Source organism: Accipiter gentilis, chromosome 27 (genome assembly GCF_929443795.1).
Source record: "Accipiter gentilis chromosome 27, bAccGen1.1, whole genome shotgun sequence".
Lineage (NCBI taxonomy): Eukaryota > Metazoa > Chordata > Aves > Accipitriformes > Accipitridae > Astur > Astur gentilis.
In genome coordinates, this window is record NC_064906.1 from 12,770,095 (window position 1) to 12,783,228 (window position 13,134).

A 13,134-nucleotide genomic window follows, 5' to 3' on the forward strand; every position below is an offset into this window, starting at 1 on the left:
TTGGCATAGGCTCCAGTGAAGTCCTCTAGCTGTTGAGAGGCAGTTGCTTGGTGATGTGCTTCTAGTTGAATATACATTATATTATTTTTACATCTTTTAATCCCTTTTTCTCTCAATACACAGGATGCAATCATCCATTTGATTAAAATATCACGGATTATTCGTACTCCACAAGGAAATGCATTGTTGGTGGGTGTGGGTGGATCTGGAAAACAGAGTCTGACCAGACTAGCATCATACATTGCTGGATATGAGAGCTTTCAGATTACCTTAACAAGGTAACACAATGCAGTGTACTTAGACATTTTCTCCTTAATTTGCCTTAGAAATTAACATCTCACAGTCAACTTAAAGAAATGCAAACCTGTCAAACATTTTATCCCTCATTGTAAACTATGTTTTTGATCAAAAGCATCTGTGCAAATGCACACTGTGTAGATGACAGATCGATCCTGTGTCTTTGTTTTGCTGCCTGTATGCTATTAACAGGAAATCTGTCTTTCCTTCAGCATTTGAGTCTGCAATGCACCCTTGTGAAATCCCACTAAAATACCATTTTGCACTAAGGATAACATGGAATAATCTGCTGGTGTATTCTGCATAGTGGGCAAATGCTGACAGCCAGGGGAAATAGTAACTTTTTCTGTAAATGCTTATGTACCCAGACTGTATTATTAGGACTGCTATCAATGACTTAATAGTTTGTAGTGATGGAATTTAGTAATTTGTAGAAATCTGAAGTGACTGGGAGTAACTACTGCCTTTCACCTGTTTCTTTTTTGACATAGGGTTTACAGAGGTAAGCACTGAGGGCCAGCAGTGTGTATTTCAATCTGCAAACTACTCAACACACTGAGAAATCCTCCTTAGGGAAATATATCAGGTTTTGAACAATGTTATGAGGTTTCTAATGAAAGGAAAAAAAAAGGAAGACATATCACAGCCTCTTCCTGTGTCAGAAGCAGAAGTAAAGACCAGTAGGAACAAAAAAAAGAGGGAAGGAAAAAAGTGTAGAGTCACAGAATAGAGTGCCTAGACTTGCAAGATTCAAAATGCATTAATAAGGCAAATAAATATTTCAGTCACTTAGCAAAGGTTCATATGCTGAAGCTAACTGGCGATGGGCTAAGAGCAGGTAGCTGAAAGCGTGTATTTACAAAGCGGATAGTCATCTTTTGTAATATGCCACAGGAGGCTGTGGAGGAAGACAATATCAACAGGTTCATAAAAGGTTACCAAGAGGACGAGGTGGCCATACCTTCTAATATTCCTAATACAATAGCTATGAATATGGAAGGGGGAATAAAGAAATGAGCAGTGAAGAGTGGATGCTGGCTCATGTTTTCTCTCTGAGTAGCATTTCCCATTGCTGGTGTTAAGAGTATAGAGCTAGATGGACTGCTATTCTGACTCAGTAGAGAAATTCTTATGTTCTTATCAGAATACCACAAATCACTGTAATAACTGCAGCTGACACATGCAAACTGAAGAGTTAGATTGTTTTACAAGTTCTGCAGTGTTTGCATTAGGGCTATTTATAGAACAGTAGTAAGAGGGAGCTGGAAGAGCACTGGGAGACTTTCTGTATGGCACATTTAATATAAAAATAGAGTATTGTTTTCAAATACTGAAGAATGGGTCATGTGTCTATTGCACAACTTTGAAGAGACTTTTGAAAACAAGAAACTGGTTTCAAAGAAAAGAGGTTCCTAATTTTAGCTTTAATTGGCTAAGAACATAATGGACAAAATCTGCCATTTTATTAACCTTACTTTACTTCATTTTGTATTCCATGATCTGACATCTGTAGTTGATTTTGTGTGGACTTCATCTGAATCTTACTTGTGTGCACCAGCTGTAAGAGGCTTAAGGAAAGAACCAGTCATGGTCTCCATTTGCAGCAGAGCTGATCAGCCCAAATGATAATGTTCAAGCATCATTTCTGGGGCTTGTTTTCAGTTAAACCAAATAACACAATAAACCCCTCAGTTTTGTTTTTTCTTGTCTCTTAATGATTTCCTTTTACCTGTTCTCAGTATCTTTGAAAGATAACCCAGCTGTATTTACGTAGTGGTTACAGGTATCAGAACCTACTTGACAACTTAATCCAACTGTATTAACCTGTATTAACCTTTCTAATAAAGAATTTAAATCTGCAAACTGTAGAGATGCAAAGCAGCATCATAATTGCTGTAGACATAGTATTGCTCTTACCATCTTTTTTTCCAGCATGTTATTTTGTTGATTTCACCTCCTTTCCCATGATTTATGGTACTGATCATTCACTTTGAGAAATCGTTTAAGAAAAAAAACCTAAAATAATGAAACCAGGAGATACGGTATTAATTTCTTATGTAGATTTTTTTCTTGCCTTAAGGAAGCTGAGCCATATGATAGATATTTCCTAAAATGTACTGTAATTTTATTCTCTCTTTCTTTAATCTTTTTCTATCCCAGAACATACGCCACCAACAACCTTTTGGATGATCTCAAATTCTTGTACCGCACTGCTGGGCAAAAAGGAAAGGGCATTGTCTTTATATTCACAGACAATGAAATCAGAGATGAATCTTTTCTTGAGTACATGAACAATGTTTTGGCTTCAGGTGAAGTCTCAAATCTTTTTGCACGAGATGAAATAGGTGAAATCACAGAAGACCTGATACCATCAATGAAGAAGGAGTACCCAAGGCGTAATCCCACTGGTGAAAATCTTTATAATTACTTTCTTACTCGAGTTCGTAATAACCTGCATGTGGTTCTTTGTTTTTCTCCTGTTGGGGAAAAATTCAGAACTCGTGCACTCAAATTTCCAGGTCTGATTTCAGGCTGTACTATGGACTGGTTCCAGCGCTGGCCTAAGGATGCTCTTGTAGCAGTTGCACAGCATTTTTTAGTTTCCTACCATATTGAGTGCACAGATGAAGTGAAACAGAGTGTTGTTAACACCATGGGAACATTTCAAGATATTGTAGCCGAAAAATGTGTTGAATACTTTGAACGATATAGGCGACGGACATTTGTGACTCCAAAATCCTACCTGTCCTTCATTGGAGGCTACAAAGCTATTTACAAAGAGAAGTTTGCCAATGTAGGAAGTTTGTCTGAACGCATGAGAACAGGTACTGTAAAATCCATTTGATTTTTTTTTGTTTTTAAAAAGGTGAGAAGAATCTGAGTAAAAGAATGTAAAAGTACGGATTTAAATTGTGAGCTCACTTTCATTTGGAAGCAGATTTTCATATGTCTGTTGTATGTGTGATTACAAAATATGCAGAAGTTTTGTTTCAATGAACTTCATGAATGTTGTAGATTGCAGATGAGTTTCGAAAATATTATTAGTTAGCATTTAAAATACCTGAAACTCCTGCTTTGACATGTATGCATGCCAGGGAACTACTGAGATCCTAGTTTTCACATTTAAACATGCTGGAAGTAAATCTGAGGGAAGGTAAGTAAATGTTCAGATTCAGTCCCTCTGAAGAATCTTTTAAAGAAAGTTATATGCCAAATGTAAAATTTCCAAAATATTGCACTGCACAAGGTCATACACAGTAAACAATTAAACAGTTTCCAAAACTTAATGGTGTTTGGAGGTGAATACGAACTTAAACTGTTTCTTCTCCCACTGTTGCCAAGTGCAGAACTGAGCTATGTACACATATCTCCATAGGTAGAGGGTAGCTGGATGCCTGGAAGGAACACATGTGCTTTTTATGAGGGTTAGAAAGATTTACATGATGCATTTACATTTAGATGCATGCATTTATATATAAGGATTTTTATACTTACAGCTTTTCTCAGTGATTTTCTTGTTTGATAAAAATGTTGGAGCACTGTATCGCTCAAGAATCTTTAGTTTCTTTTGCCCCCATCTCATCTGGACCTTCATGTAATGTTGAATTTAGAAGCTCAGCCTAGTCTCCTTGTGTCTTCACTTGCATTGCTTAGGATGCCAGGTTCCTCCTCTTTGTTTTGTACAGAGAGTACAGACTAGTACTTCTTATGGTCTCATGAATTTCTGAAATTTCACGCATAATTCTTAAGAATGCCAGTCACAATACTAATGCTTTTCGACATGTATGTTTAATATATAGTGTACCTCTCATATATAAGAATATAAACAAGTGATCAAGTGACAGATTCTGAAGACTCTTACCCATTTTAAAAAAAAAAAGAAAAGAAAAATTAAATAGCAAATGGATATTACCCCTGCTTAATTTTGGTGTTCAACAAATGGGATCACTCACTGGGCTTCCTAAATATGAATCAAGTGACTTATTTTAAGTATTCAGATTGCTTCACTGAGGTTTCTCTCTTAATAGGTCTTCCTGTTGCTAAAATGGAATTTGTTCAACACAGGTCTTGCAAAACTGATGGAAGCTGAGGTTTCAGTAAATCAGCTTTCCAAAGAGTTGGTGATGAAGGAGAAAGATTTGGCTGTAGCTTCAAAAAAAGCTGATGAAGTTTTATTGGAAGTAACTATGAAAGCCCAAGCTGCCGAAAAGGTGAAAATGCAGGTGCAAAAGGTAAAAGACAAGGCTCAGGCCATTGTGGATGACATTGCCATTGATAAAGCAGCAGCAGAAGAGAAGCTTGAAGCTGCAAGACCCGCATTGGAAGAAGCTGAGGCAGCCCTGCAGGTGAGAATCAAAGATATTCTAAACATGCATGTAGTTAATGATTGTTATTTGTAATAATACAGCTTATGCTTCTGACTTGAAAAAAATGATATTGAAAGGACTAGCACTGACCTGTTAATCCTTGTAGAAAAAAAGCTGAAAACTGAAGCAGGGGAGAGGTAAGATGGCCAGTATCTCCTCTACTGTCAGGTAATAAAGCAGTCATTGAGTGGTACTACCTTTAAGGACTTTCTGCAGTACTACTTCCGAGTGACCTGCAAAACTGCAGCAGTTGCATTACATATACATTTCTCCCCAAAACCATCTTTCTCTGCCATCAAGTGATTGCTTAAATAAATGGATTATTTTCTTTTTCAATTTTTCAGACAATAAAACCTTCTGACATTGCAACTGTTCGCAAACTGGGTAAACCTCCTCACTTGATAATGCGAATTATGGATTGTGTGCTACTTTTATTCCAAAGAAAAATAGACTCAGTAACACCTGATCAAGAACGCCCATGTGTGAAGCCATCATGGACTGAGGCTCTGAAGCTAATGAATAATTCAGGATTTCTTAGCATGTTGCTTACTTTCCAGAAGGTAAGAAGTTAATAGTGGCACTATTACTCCTGTAACTATCTTTAAAGATCATGTAAAAGTGTCTTGTACCTTCAAAGGTACTTTGAAACAGATGAGGCTTTTGTCTACCTATAGTTGTAGATACCTTCATGACTGTACTCCTCTCCATTTTCATGGTTCATTATTTCAGCAATCTTTCTCCTGGGCCACACAGTTTTGATGGCGGTAACAAGTATCCCAAGCACTAGATCAAATCTAGAGAGGCTTAGTGTTATCTTTATTCAGGCAGTTCCTGCTTCTCAGTCTGAATTTGCCTTAAGAGAACTCACTGTTGATTTTTCAAATGGCTCACCATCTCCAATGCTAACAGGCCTGTTTGCATATAAGGTGCTCTAGAACTCTGTCTCCAGAATTGTTTGGTGGGGAGCTAGGAGGAAATACAGAAGAAAATGAGCATCCTGTCAGGAAATATATTGAGATATTTGGGAACTTTTGGGGTTCTTTCACTAGAAAAGTAGTGAAATGCAGAATGAACTGAGAACCTTAGTATCAACTGTAAGAAAAATAAAAGCAAACACAGTTTTTTATTTCTATCAGGACAGAAACTTGTCCCATTTATAGCAAGATTCACTGAACTGTGAGAAAGGGAAATTTCTCTGCAGGGAAAAGAAGATATCACAGGTAGCTGGACCAGAAAAAGAGCTAGGCTGGAATATGGAATAGCAGAATCGTGGCCCAACTTTGAAATCCAGAAACCCAAGCAGGTTTTGGCAGAACCTGGGCTTTCTGCAATGTTGCAGAACATACTCTTTCATTTATACACTGATTTTTAAATCTGCTTCAGCTATGCTTTTTTCTGATGCCTTTTCTAAGCTTCTGGAGTGTTTTTGTTGTGCAGATGAGGCTTGAAACCATGATTCTCACTATCCCCAGGAGCCATTTTTCGCAGTGAGCCATATTGACAAGGCACCATGTGAAAGCTTTCACTGCCTTTGTAGACAGTCTCTTCCTGGGGCTGTCAATCTGGTCACTTCTCCAAGTGCTATCTTCACTAAACAGGAAGAGGAAATGAGTTTAAAGATAATGGGCACTAATTATGCCCCCCTTACTCAAGCTTCTCTCTAATGAGGCTTCCAGTTTTGGCACTTATTAATAGTGTATGTGTTCCTGCTGGTAGTTTGCAACACATTTAACTTTACTTAGAGACGTCAGAACAACCTTTGTGGGACTGAGTTCTTGCAGGAAGTGATACTGATGAATGTGGTGAAGAACACTAGCCTACTTGTATCCCTGATGAGGTACTTCACATGTTGTCCTCCTGCCTCATTTCTTGTTTCTAAGATTGAGTACATATGAAAAGAAAGCTCATCATGTCTGGGGTTCTGAGTAGACTACACTGCCTACTTCTTTGTGAGATTTTTGTTCTTTCCTAATTTTTTTAGGCAAGGAAGATTAGTGGATGAAATAAATAATTTCTTGGGTTTAAAATCCATTACTTAGAAGGAAAAGCATGATATTTTCTAAGCTCTTGCACAGAGATTTAGGCCAGTGCTGATTGGTCTTTGCTTCACCTTCCTTTGCCAGCTTGCTAGTTCATAATTTTGAGTAGGAGAATGAAAATGTCAAAGTGTTTGTCCAGCACTATTTTACACTTTAGTAAATGCTCATAGTGAAAATATCACCATGTCTCATCTTAGGAATAATATAATGAATGTCTTTGTTATTATAGTAGCTAGGGATCAGACAAGTACAAGACTTCTGCTATGCAGAAAAGTAGGAAAAGGGTATATTGCTTGACAGTATGAATGGAGGATGATTTTTAGATGCATTAAAAGACAGGCATTAATACATTGCCAGAAAAAAGGAAGATTCTTAATGCCTCTATTGTTAAGCAACCATTGTTACCATGTATAAGCTCTTCTACTCTCTACATTGCTTAAGGAGATGAATTCCATTTTCTTCTGACACTTACACAATTATAGATTAACCACCATCATCAAAGATCTGGCTTTTCGTGTTCTCAACAGATTGTGAAGGGGGGGGGGAAATCTGAGATTAGAATAATGAAGTGAACAGCTGAAAGAAATGGCTTTTACAGTTAAGGAAAAGGGTTAGCTTCAGTGAAGTCAGTGCCTTGCAGTTTCACCCTTTTCCTTCCTAAAGCTGCATATTTGACTCTCTTAGCTGTGTTCACATTGGTGCCTTTCTGATGCCATGATGAGCTTGTTCAGGGAACTAGCCTAGAAGAAAACTAATCACTAGTTTGCTGACTTAGATTTCTGTCATATTAGCTTCCAAACTAGCTCACTGAGCATTGGTGATGGTATTAAAGCTGGGGCAAGAACATCTGATTGAGGGGGACAGGAAAGAAGGTACAGTGCTGTAGCAGCAATAACTTAGATCAGCTTAAGTTGTCATGGAACTATGAGTACAAGTAATGTCTGTAAATCTTACAGGTCAAATAGGGATATTAAATGCAAACTCAAGTCAATCTGTTGCAATGGAAGTAGGAGCTATTTTCACTTGAGTTCACAAACCCCAACTAATCAGTCCTTTGTAAGATTGAAAGGCAACAGTGTTGCTTTGTTCATTTCTTCTGTAAGAAGTGATAGCAGCATGTTTTTAAAAAGGAAAAAAATGTTTCTGTGAAGTTATAAAATCCACTATAAAAATATTTTTTCCTTTTCATTGACTAGGACTCAATTACAGGAGAAACTGTGGAGCTTTTAGAGCCTTATTTGGATATGGAGGATTATAATCTCGAGACTGCTAAAAAAGTGTGTGGAAATGTAGCAGGTCTTTGCTCATGGACACAAGCAATGGCTTACTTCTATGGTATTAATAAAGAAGCTCTTCCTCTTAAGGTATTTCATTCTACTAATTTTATCTTTCTGAGGGATGACTATAGTTGAATGGAAAAAATGTTGTGTTATTTTGGCTAAAAGAGATCACCAGTTACAAGAGATTGTTTCTTCACATCCAGTTGTGAAGTAAAGCACACAGAAGTTAAATATGTCCTGGCAATTTTTTCTCCTTACGGAGCTACCGTGTGGTACAATTGTTACTTGCATGAACACGGTCAGTTTTCAATGGGAGCCTTAGTACACAGGTTCTTTATAGAGCCTGTCTATCCGTACGTGGCAGATACCGATACTGTCTCTGCTCTCGGAGTTGGTGCCAGGCACTATGGTTTCAGGAAAACTTCTCAGTCCTACTAGCCTGGGAAAGAGCATACTCATTGTGGTCTTGGTAGAATCTGGGAGAGGAGAGACTGTTCTTGGTACAGAAATATTCTTCAATGAATTTAGGTAGAATTCAGCTCTTGAAGAAAACTTTGGAGTGTCAAACTGCTACATGTGAGTGTATATGTGATAAAGTAAGTAGTCACCTGGCATAGAATTCTGTTGTAACATTGAACTACAGTAGAAAGGGATCTAGCTGATCTGCATTCCTAGAGGTAGCTTTATTGTCTTAGAAAGGTTTCATTTACGAGCATATTGAAAAAAAAAGGACTTTGAATATTTACATAGTGATTTGTAATCTTTGCTTCTACAGGGCATTTTCTGGCTCTTTTCTCAAGAAATACATTCAGTCAGTTATGCTTCCACTGTACTTACATCCAGTCTTCTGTTGTATAAGCCACTGTATCCACGGTATATTCAAAACTCTTGGCATATTCTTTTAGTATATCTGGACAGATCTGATTCAAATTTGTTAAAAGCATGATATTTTTGGTTCAAGTAACTGATAGAGAAGACTATATTTCTGTGATATATAAGTAGCAATTCCCTTTTCAAATACTAGGATGTTCACTAATGAAAACAGAATTTGAAATGTGGCTATTGAGAGCTATAAAAGAGAGCAAGACCTAAGAGAAATAGTGGCTTTATATGCAGATGCAACTCTGAAAGCTGCAAAAGTGCTCTTGCAGTTTTTATTTGAATATATACGACTTAAGATTACATACAAATTTAACTTTGTATTCAAGTATTTACATTCTTGTCACACTGTAGCTGATAAAAAACTGAACATGCATTTCTTGGCAAAGTGTCAGGTAAGCAACAGTCACAAATATTTTAAAACTGAAAATGACAGAGGGAGGAAGTGTTTAAAGTATGCAGGAGAGATTGCAGGAAGCACTGCAGTGATGCTAACAAAATAATTGAAAATAAATGTACAATTAAACTGCATAAAGTACAAGCACAGCCTAAATTATCCAGTGCTAAAAGCAGGTTTACCGAATGAATTAATCAAGCTGCTTTATCCTAACTGCTGTTCTAGGAGATAAATCCCCTTCAACACCTGCGAAGTCCATCCAATATATTTTTAAATTGCATCTTAACTGAGACTCAGTGCTTCATTTATCTTAAATGTGACAACTTGTGAAAACTAATTAATAGTGACTTAAATTTTAGTAAATATACAGTGCAAAAATTAAGTCCTTCCTAGAAATGGATACCTACATTCTTTAGATATGTGGCCTGCAGCCTAAGGGTCATTAGCTAGAGTCAAACACAGAAAGTATAACCAAATGTTGCCTGCAAATACAATACTGTGTAGTTGCTTATCATACAGTGGTCACCATGTGTGTGCTACTTTCCTATAAACCTTCAGCAAGACTGTAAGCCATTCCTCTCTAGCTTGTTACCTAGTAAACAAGCCTGCTGGATTAACCTGATAATTCTGAAACACCATCTGCTATTTATCCATTAGTTGAAGAATATAACAGCAGAATGAAGAAGCCCTGGCTTTTGCTGTGATTCTGTGAGCCTCCAATTAAAATACTGTATATAAGGGTATAATTTCCCTTAGAGATGTCTCCAGTGATTTTAATTAAGCTCTCCTTAGGCTGTTATGATGATCAAGGGAAGTTTGTCTACAGTTTATAAATTCTGTTTGATATTGAGGACTCTCCTTGTCAAACTGAGTTTTAAATAGGAGGCTTGATTGCCTTTTCTCCTTTCACTTGTCTCTATGCTGGACTAAAAACCACAGCAGACAATAAGAGGAAATCTTGCACCTGAGGAAGAGGTAACAGTCAAAAATGTCAAAATTTGGTGGTTTTCCATTTAAATAAGCGTGTCCTTGCCAGGGTGATGCCTACTGGGCAGGAAAACAAACATTCAAGTCTGAATTCAAGACCCACAATAACTGTAGAAGGAAAGCATATATTTGGGTTGGGGGAGGGGGAGGATTAGATCACCTAACAAAAGTCAGGACATGTAAATGAATGGAAAAAATGGAGAATCTTTCAGTAGCTAGTAGAGGCTGTGAAAAGCAGATAAGAGGCATGATCTCTGTGCCTTTCAAAGGTTGTTTTAATCCCAAAGAATGGTCAGTGATAGCAAAGAAATTGTGGCCAAGATTTTATTAAGGTCACTCTGCATGGATCTGTTTGCATGTGTACATATGTACATATGTATACATATGTATATGTGTATAATTTTTTTATATTGGTGAAGTGAAAAAATTGCTTTTTGAATGTCTGCAAAACCTGTCTATATGTTTGTGTCTCTTATAATGTTTCCCTAAATAATGATGAATCCAAACTTATCGTGATATTGAGGCTCTGAGGAAGTTGATATAAAACCAATGGAGTGTCCATGTAAAAAAATCTGCAGTGATCTGGGAAAGGAGCAGCTTGAGATTGCATTTCCATGACAAGTTGTCAGTCAGATGCCATGTGCCCAGGACAGGACTGAAGCAAAAGGCAAAGGTGGTCACCCAGCACATCCACAGACGCTCATGAGCAGAGTGACAGTGTACAAGTACAAGAAGCCTTCTGGCCTGGTCCAGCAGTGGTGAATGCTCAATGGTTGTAAGAAGAGCGAACTTGGAAAGCTAAAATTCCTGAAACAAAAGACATGCTGGGAAAGCTCCAAGTCTTCCTTACCTGTGGTGAACTATAAAGTTTCAGCTGCACTTTTTCTTATGGGTTCTCCTACTTCTAGTAACATTTCCTGAATTTACTGAGCAACAGCTGTTCTGCAGAGTGATCTGGGGTTGGTCTGGGCATTCCATTCAAGAGCAGGGCTAGCATTAAATGGTGTGGGTTTTTTTATTGAAGAAGGCATTTTTATTTAAATGCCTTCTTGGATCAGGGCCAGATATACTCGGTGCTTTGCAAAATTGAGTTTGCAATGTATCAATGAGAAATTATGGCTGTGTCACTACTAATAAATTAAACAGGACTAGGGAATTTTTCGAGACATTGGGTAGTGATCATCTGCGCTGTTAAATTGTTAGAATGATCCCTAGTGTGAATTTGGTCTTGGCTAAGCAGCATTTTCTCAGCAATCTCTGAGCACCTTTCAGGAACTAGCTTGGTCCAAGGGCCATTTCCACGAAGCTGTTTGGATGCAGTCGTACCATTTTAGCGGCTGGGACAGCTTAATATAAGCTGGTTTACGCTAGTTAACCTCAGTGCCAGAGAAAGGTCATGGGCATGTTTAATTTAATGGTATAGCTATGGACTAATTACATGTTTGTTTGTCCTGGTTTTAAGTGGAACGCAAAAAGGTTAAAATGGGGCATAGCCACCTGCTATGAAGTCCTCTCTGAGGGCATCTTGGAAGAAGGCAAAATAGCTGCTTAACAATTTAGTCTGTGGCCCTTGTTGGCACAGGTACTGTCTCCATACTTGCCTCTTGCAGAGAGCAGGTAGACGCACTGGCTGGAGCAGATGTGGAGAGGATTGTCTGTGTCGTTCCCCACAACGCCAACAGCAAGAAAAAGCTGAAGTTGCCGCTCTCACGCAAGCCTAGGCATGTTCTAGCGTAGCCCTCCTCTCCGTGAGTGCAGATAAGAGTGTGGATCTCATGTCTCGAGTCCTCACGATTCATTCACATAAAATCCATTTATTCGGGCTTTCACACTGCATCCAGCTGGAACAAATTGTGAATCCTTGCTTTGCTGTGTGACTCAGAGGGATGTAATGAAGGGTGTGAAGCTTGTTCACATAGCAATGCCACTAAAATTAGAAAGGCCACAGTGGTTTTTTGTGGTTGGGAGTCACATTTCCTTCCCGCCTGTAATTGGCTGGAAATCTTTGTATGAAGCTGCTTGCGACTGTAATAGCCTTCTTGTGCAGAAGATTCTCCCTGGCAGCAGAACTTGCCTCCTGCTCTCATGGCAAAGCTCTGCACAGGAAGCTGCCAGCCAACCTGCCAGTGATGTCAATACAAAAGCCGTGTTTGTACCCATGTAATTTTGAAAAATGGAATTTGGAAAGAAAGACAGGGAGAGAGCAAATAGTGATGATTTCATAGGGTAATCTGAAACAAGTAGTCTTTTGGCCTTTGGGAGTCACATAGGTTGGTCATCCTGGTATGTTAGCAGTCATTCTTGTGCAACCAACCATCATTTATCACGTATAATTAAGCAGCCTACAAATCAAACTAATAGCAAAATGTATTACTACTTTGTTATGATTATCCTAAAATTGGCTGAAAACTTTGGTTAAATTGTCTGTAAAATAATTTCTTATTATAAGTCATCTTCTAGAGATTCCGTAAAGTCTTGTGTAAATAATTCGGTGGTTTTTTTTCATGTTAGAATACAATATATTTTTTTCTTTGTACTTGTCTGAAATATTTTTTTGTTGTCTCTACATCTTCAAAGCTGGTAGCCTTTTAAGAGCTCTTAAGAACTGGGAAGTCTGTTTTATCAGTCTTTCGTACATTTCTGGGTAGTTTCTGCTGCACAGAGGTCTGTTTTTCATATTTACAAGGCATCATTGCTCATATGTATTAGGAATTCACATGGCCATCCTTTTCCATTGAGGTTCACGTCCTGCTGTGATAAATGTCAAGGTGAAGTACGAATCCACACAGCCAGGTGTAAGTTCTTTGTTGTTCCAGCTGTTCTGCCTAGGCTGTTCTTCCCAACTCTCCAAGGATGTTGTTCCCTGTGTAACCTCACTATTTGTCAGC

At 38.1% G+C, this 13,134-nt stretch overlaps 1 protein-coding gene across 1 annotated transcript in view; it reads left to right on the forward strand.

The window, feature by feature from the left end:
- The window catches only part of LOC126051190 (dynein axonemal heavy chain 5-like), a 160,869-nt gene that overhangs the window by 85,165 nt on the left and 62,570 nt on the right, over nucleotides 1-13,134 (forward strand). Inside the window, exons 51-55 of the mRNA XM_049830108.1 lie at nucleotides 124-278; nucleotides 2,458-3,122; nucleotides 4,363-4,643; nucleotides 5,009-5,224; nucleotides 7,900-8,067. Of these exons, the coding sequence (XP_049686065.1) occupies nucleotides 124-278; nucleotides 2,458-3,122; nucleotides 4,363-4,643; nucleotides 5,009-5,224; nucleotides 7,900-8,067 (1,485 nt within the window). The remainder of the gene's footprint in view (nucleotides 1-123; nucleotides 279-2,457; nucleotides 3,123-4,362; nucleotides 4,644-5,008; nucleotides 5,225-7,899; nucleotides 8,068-13,134) is intronic.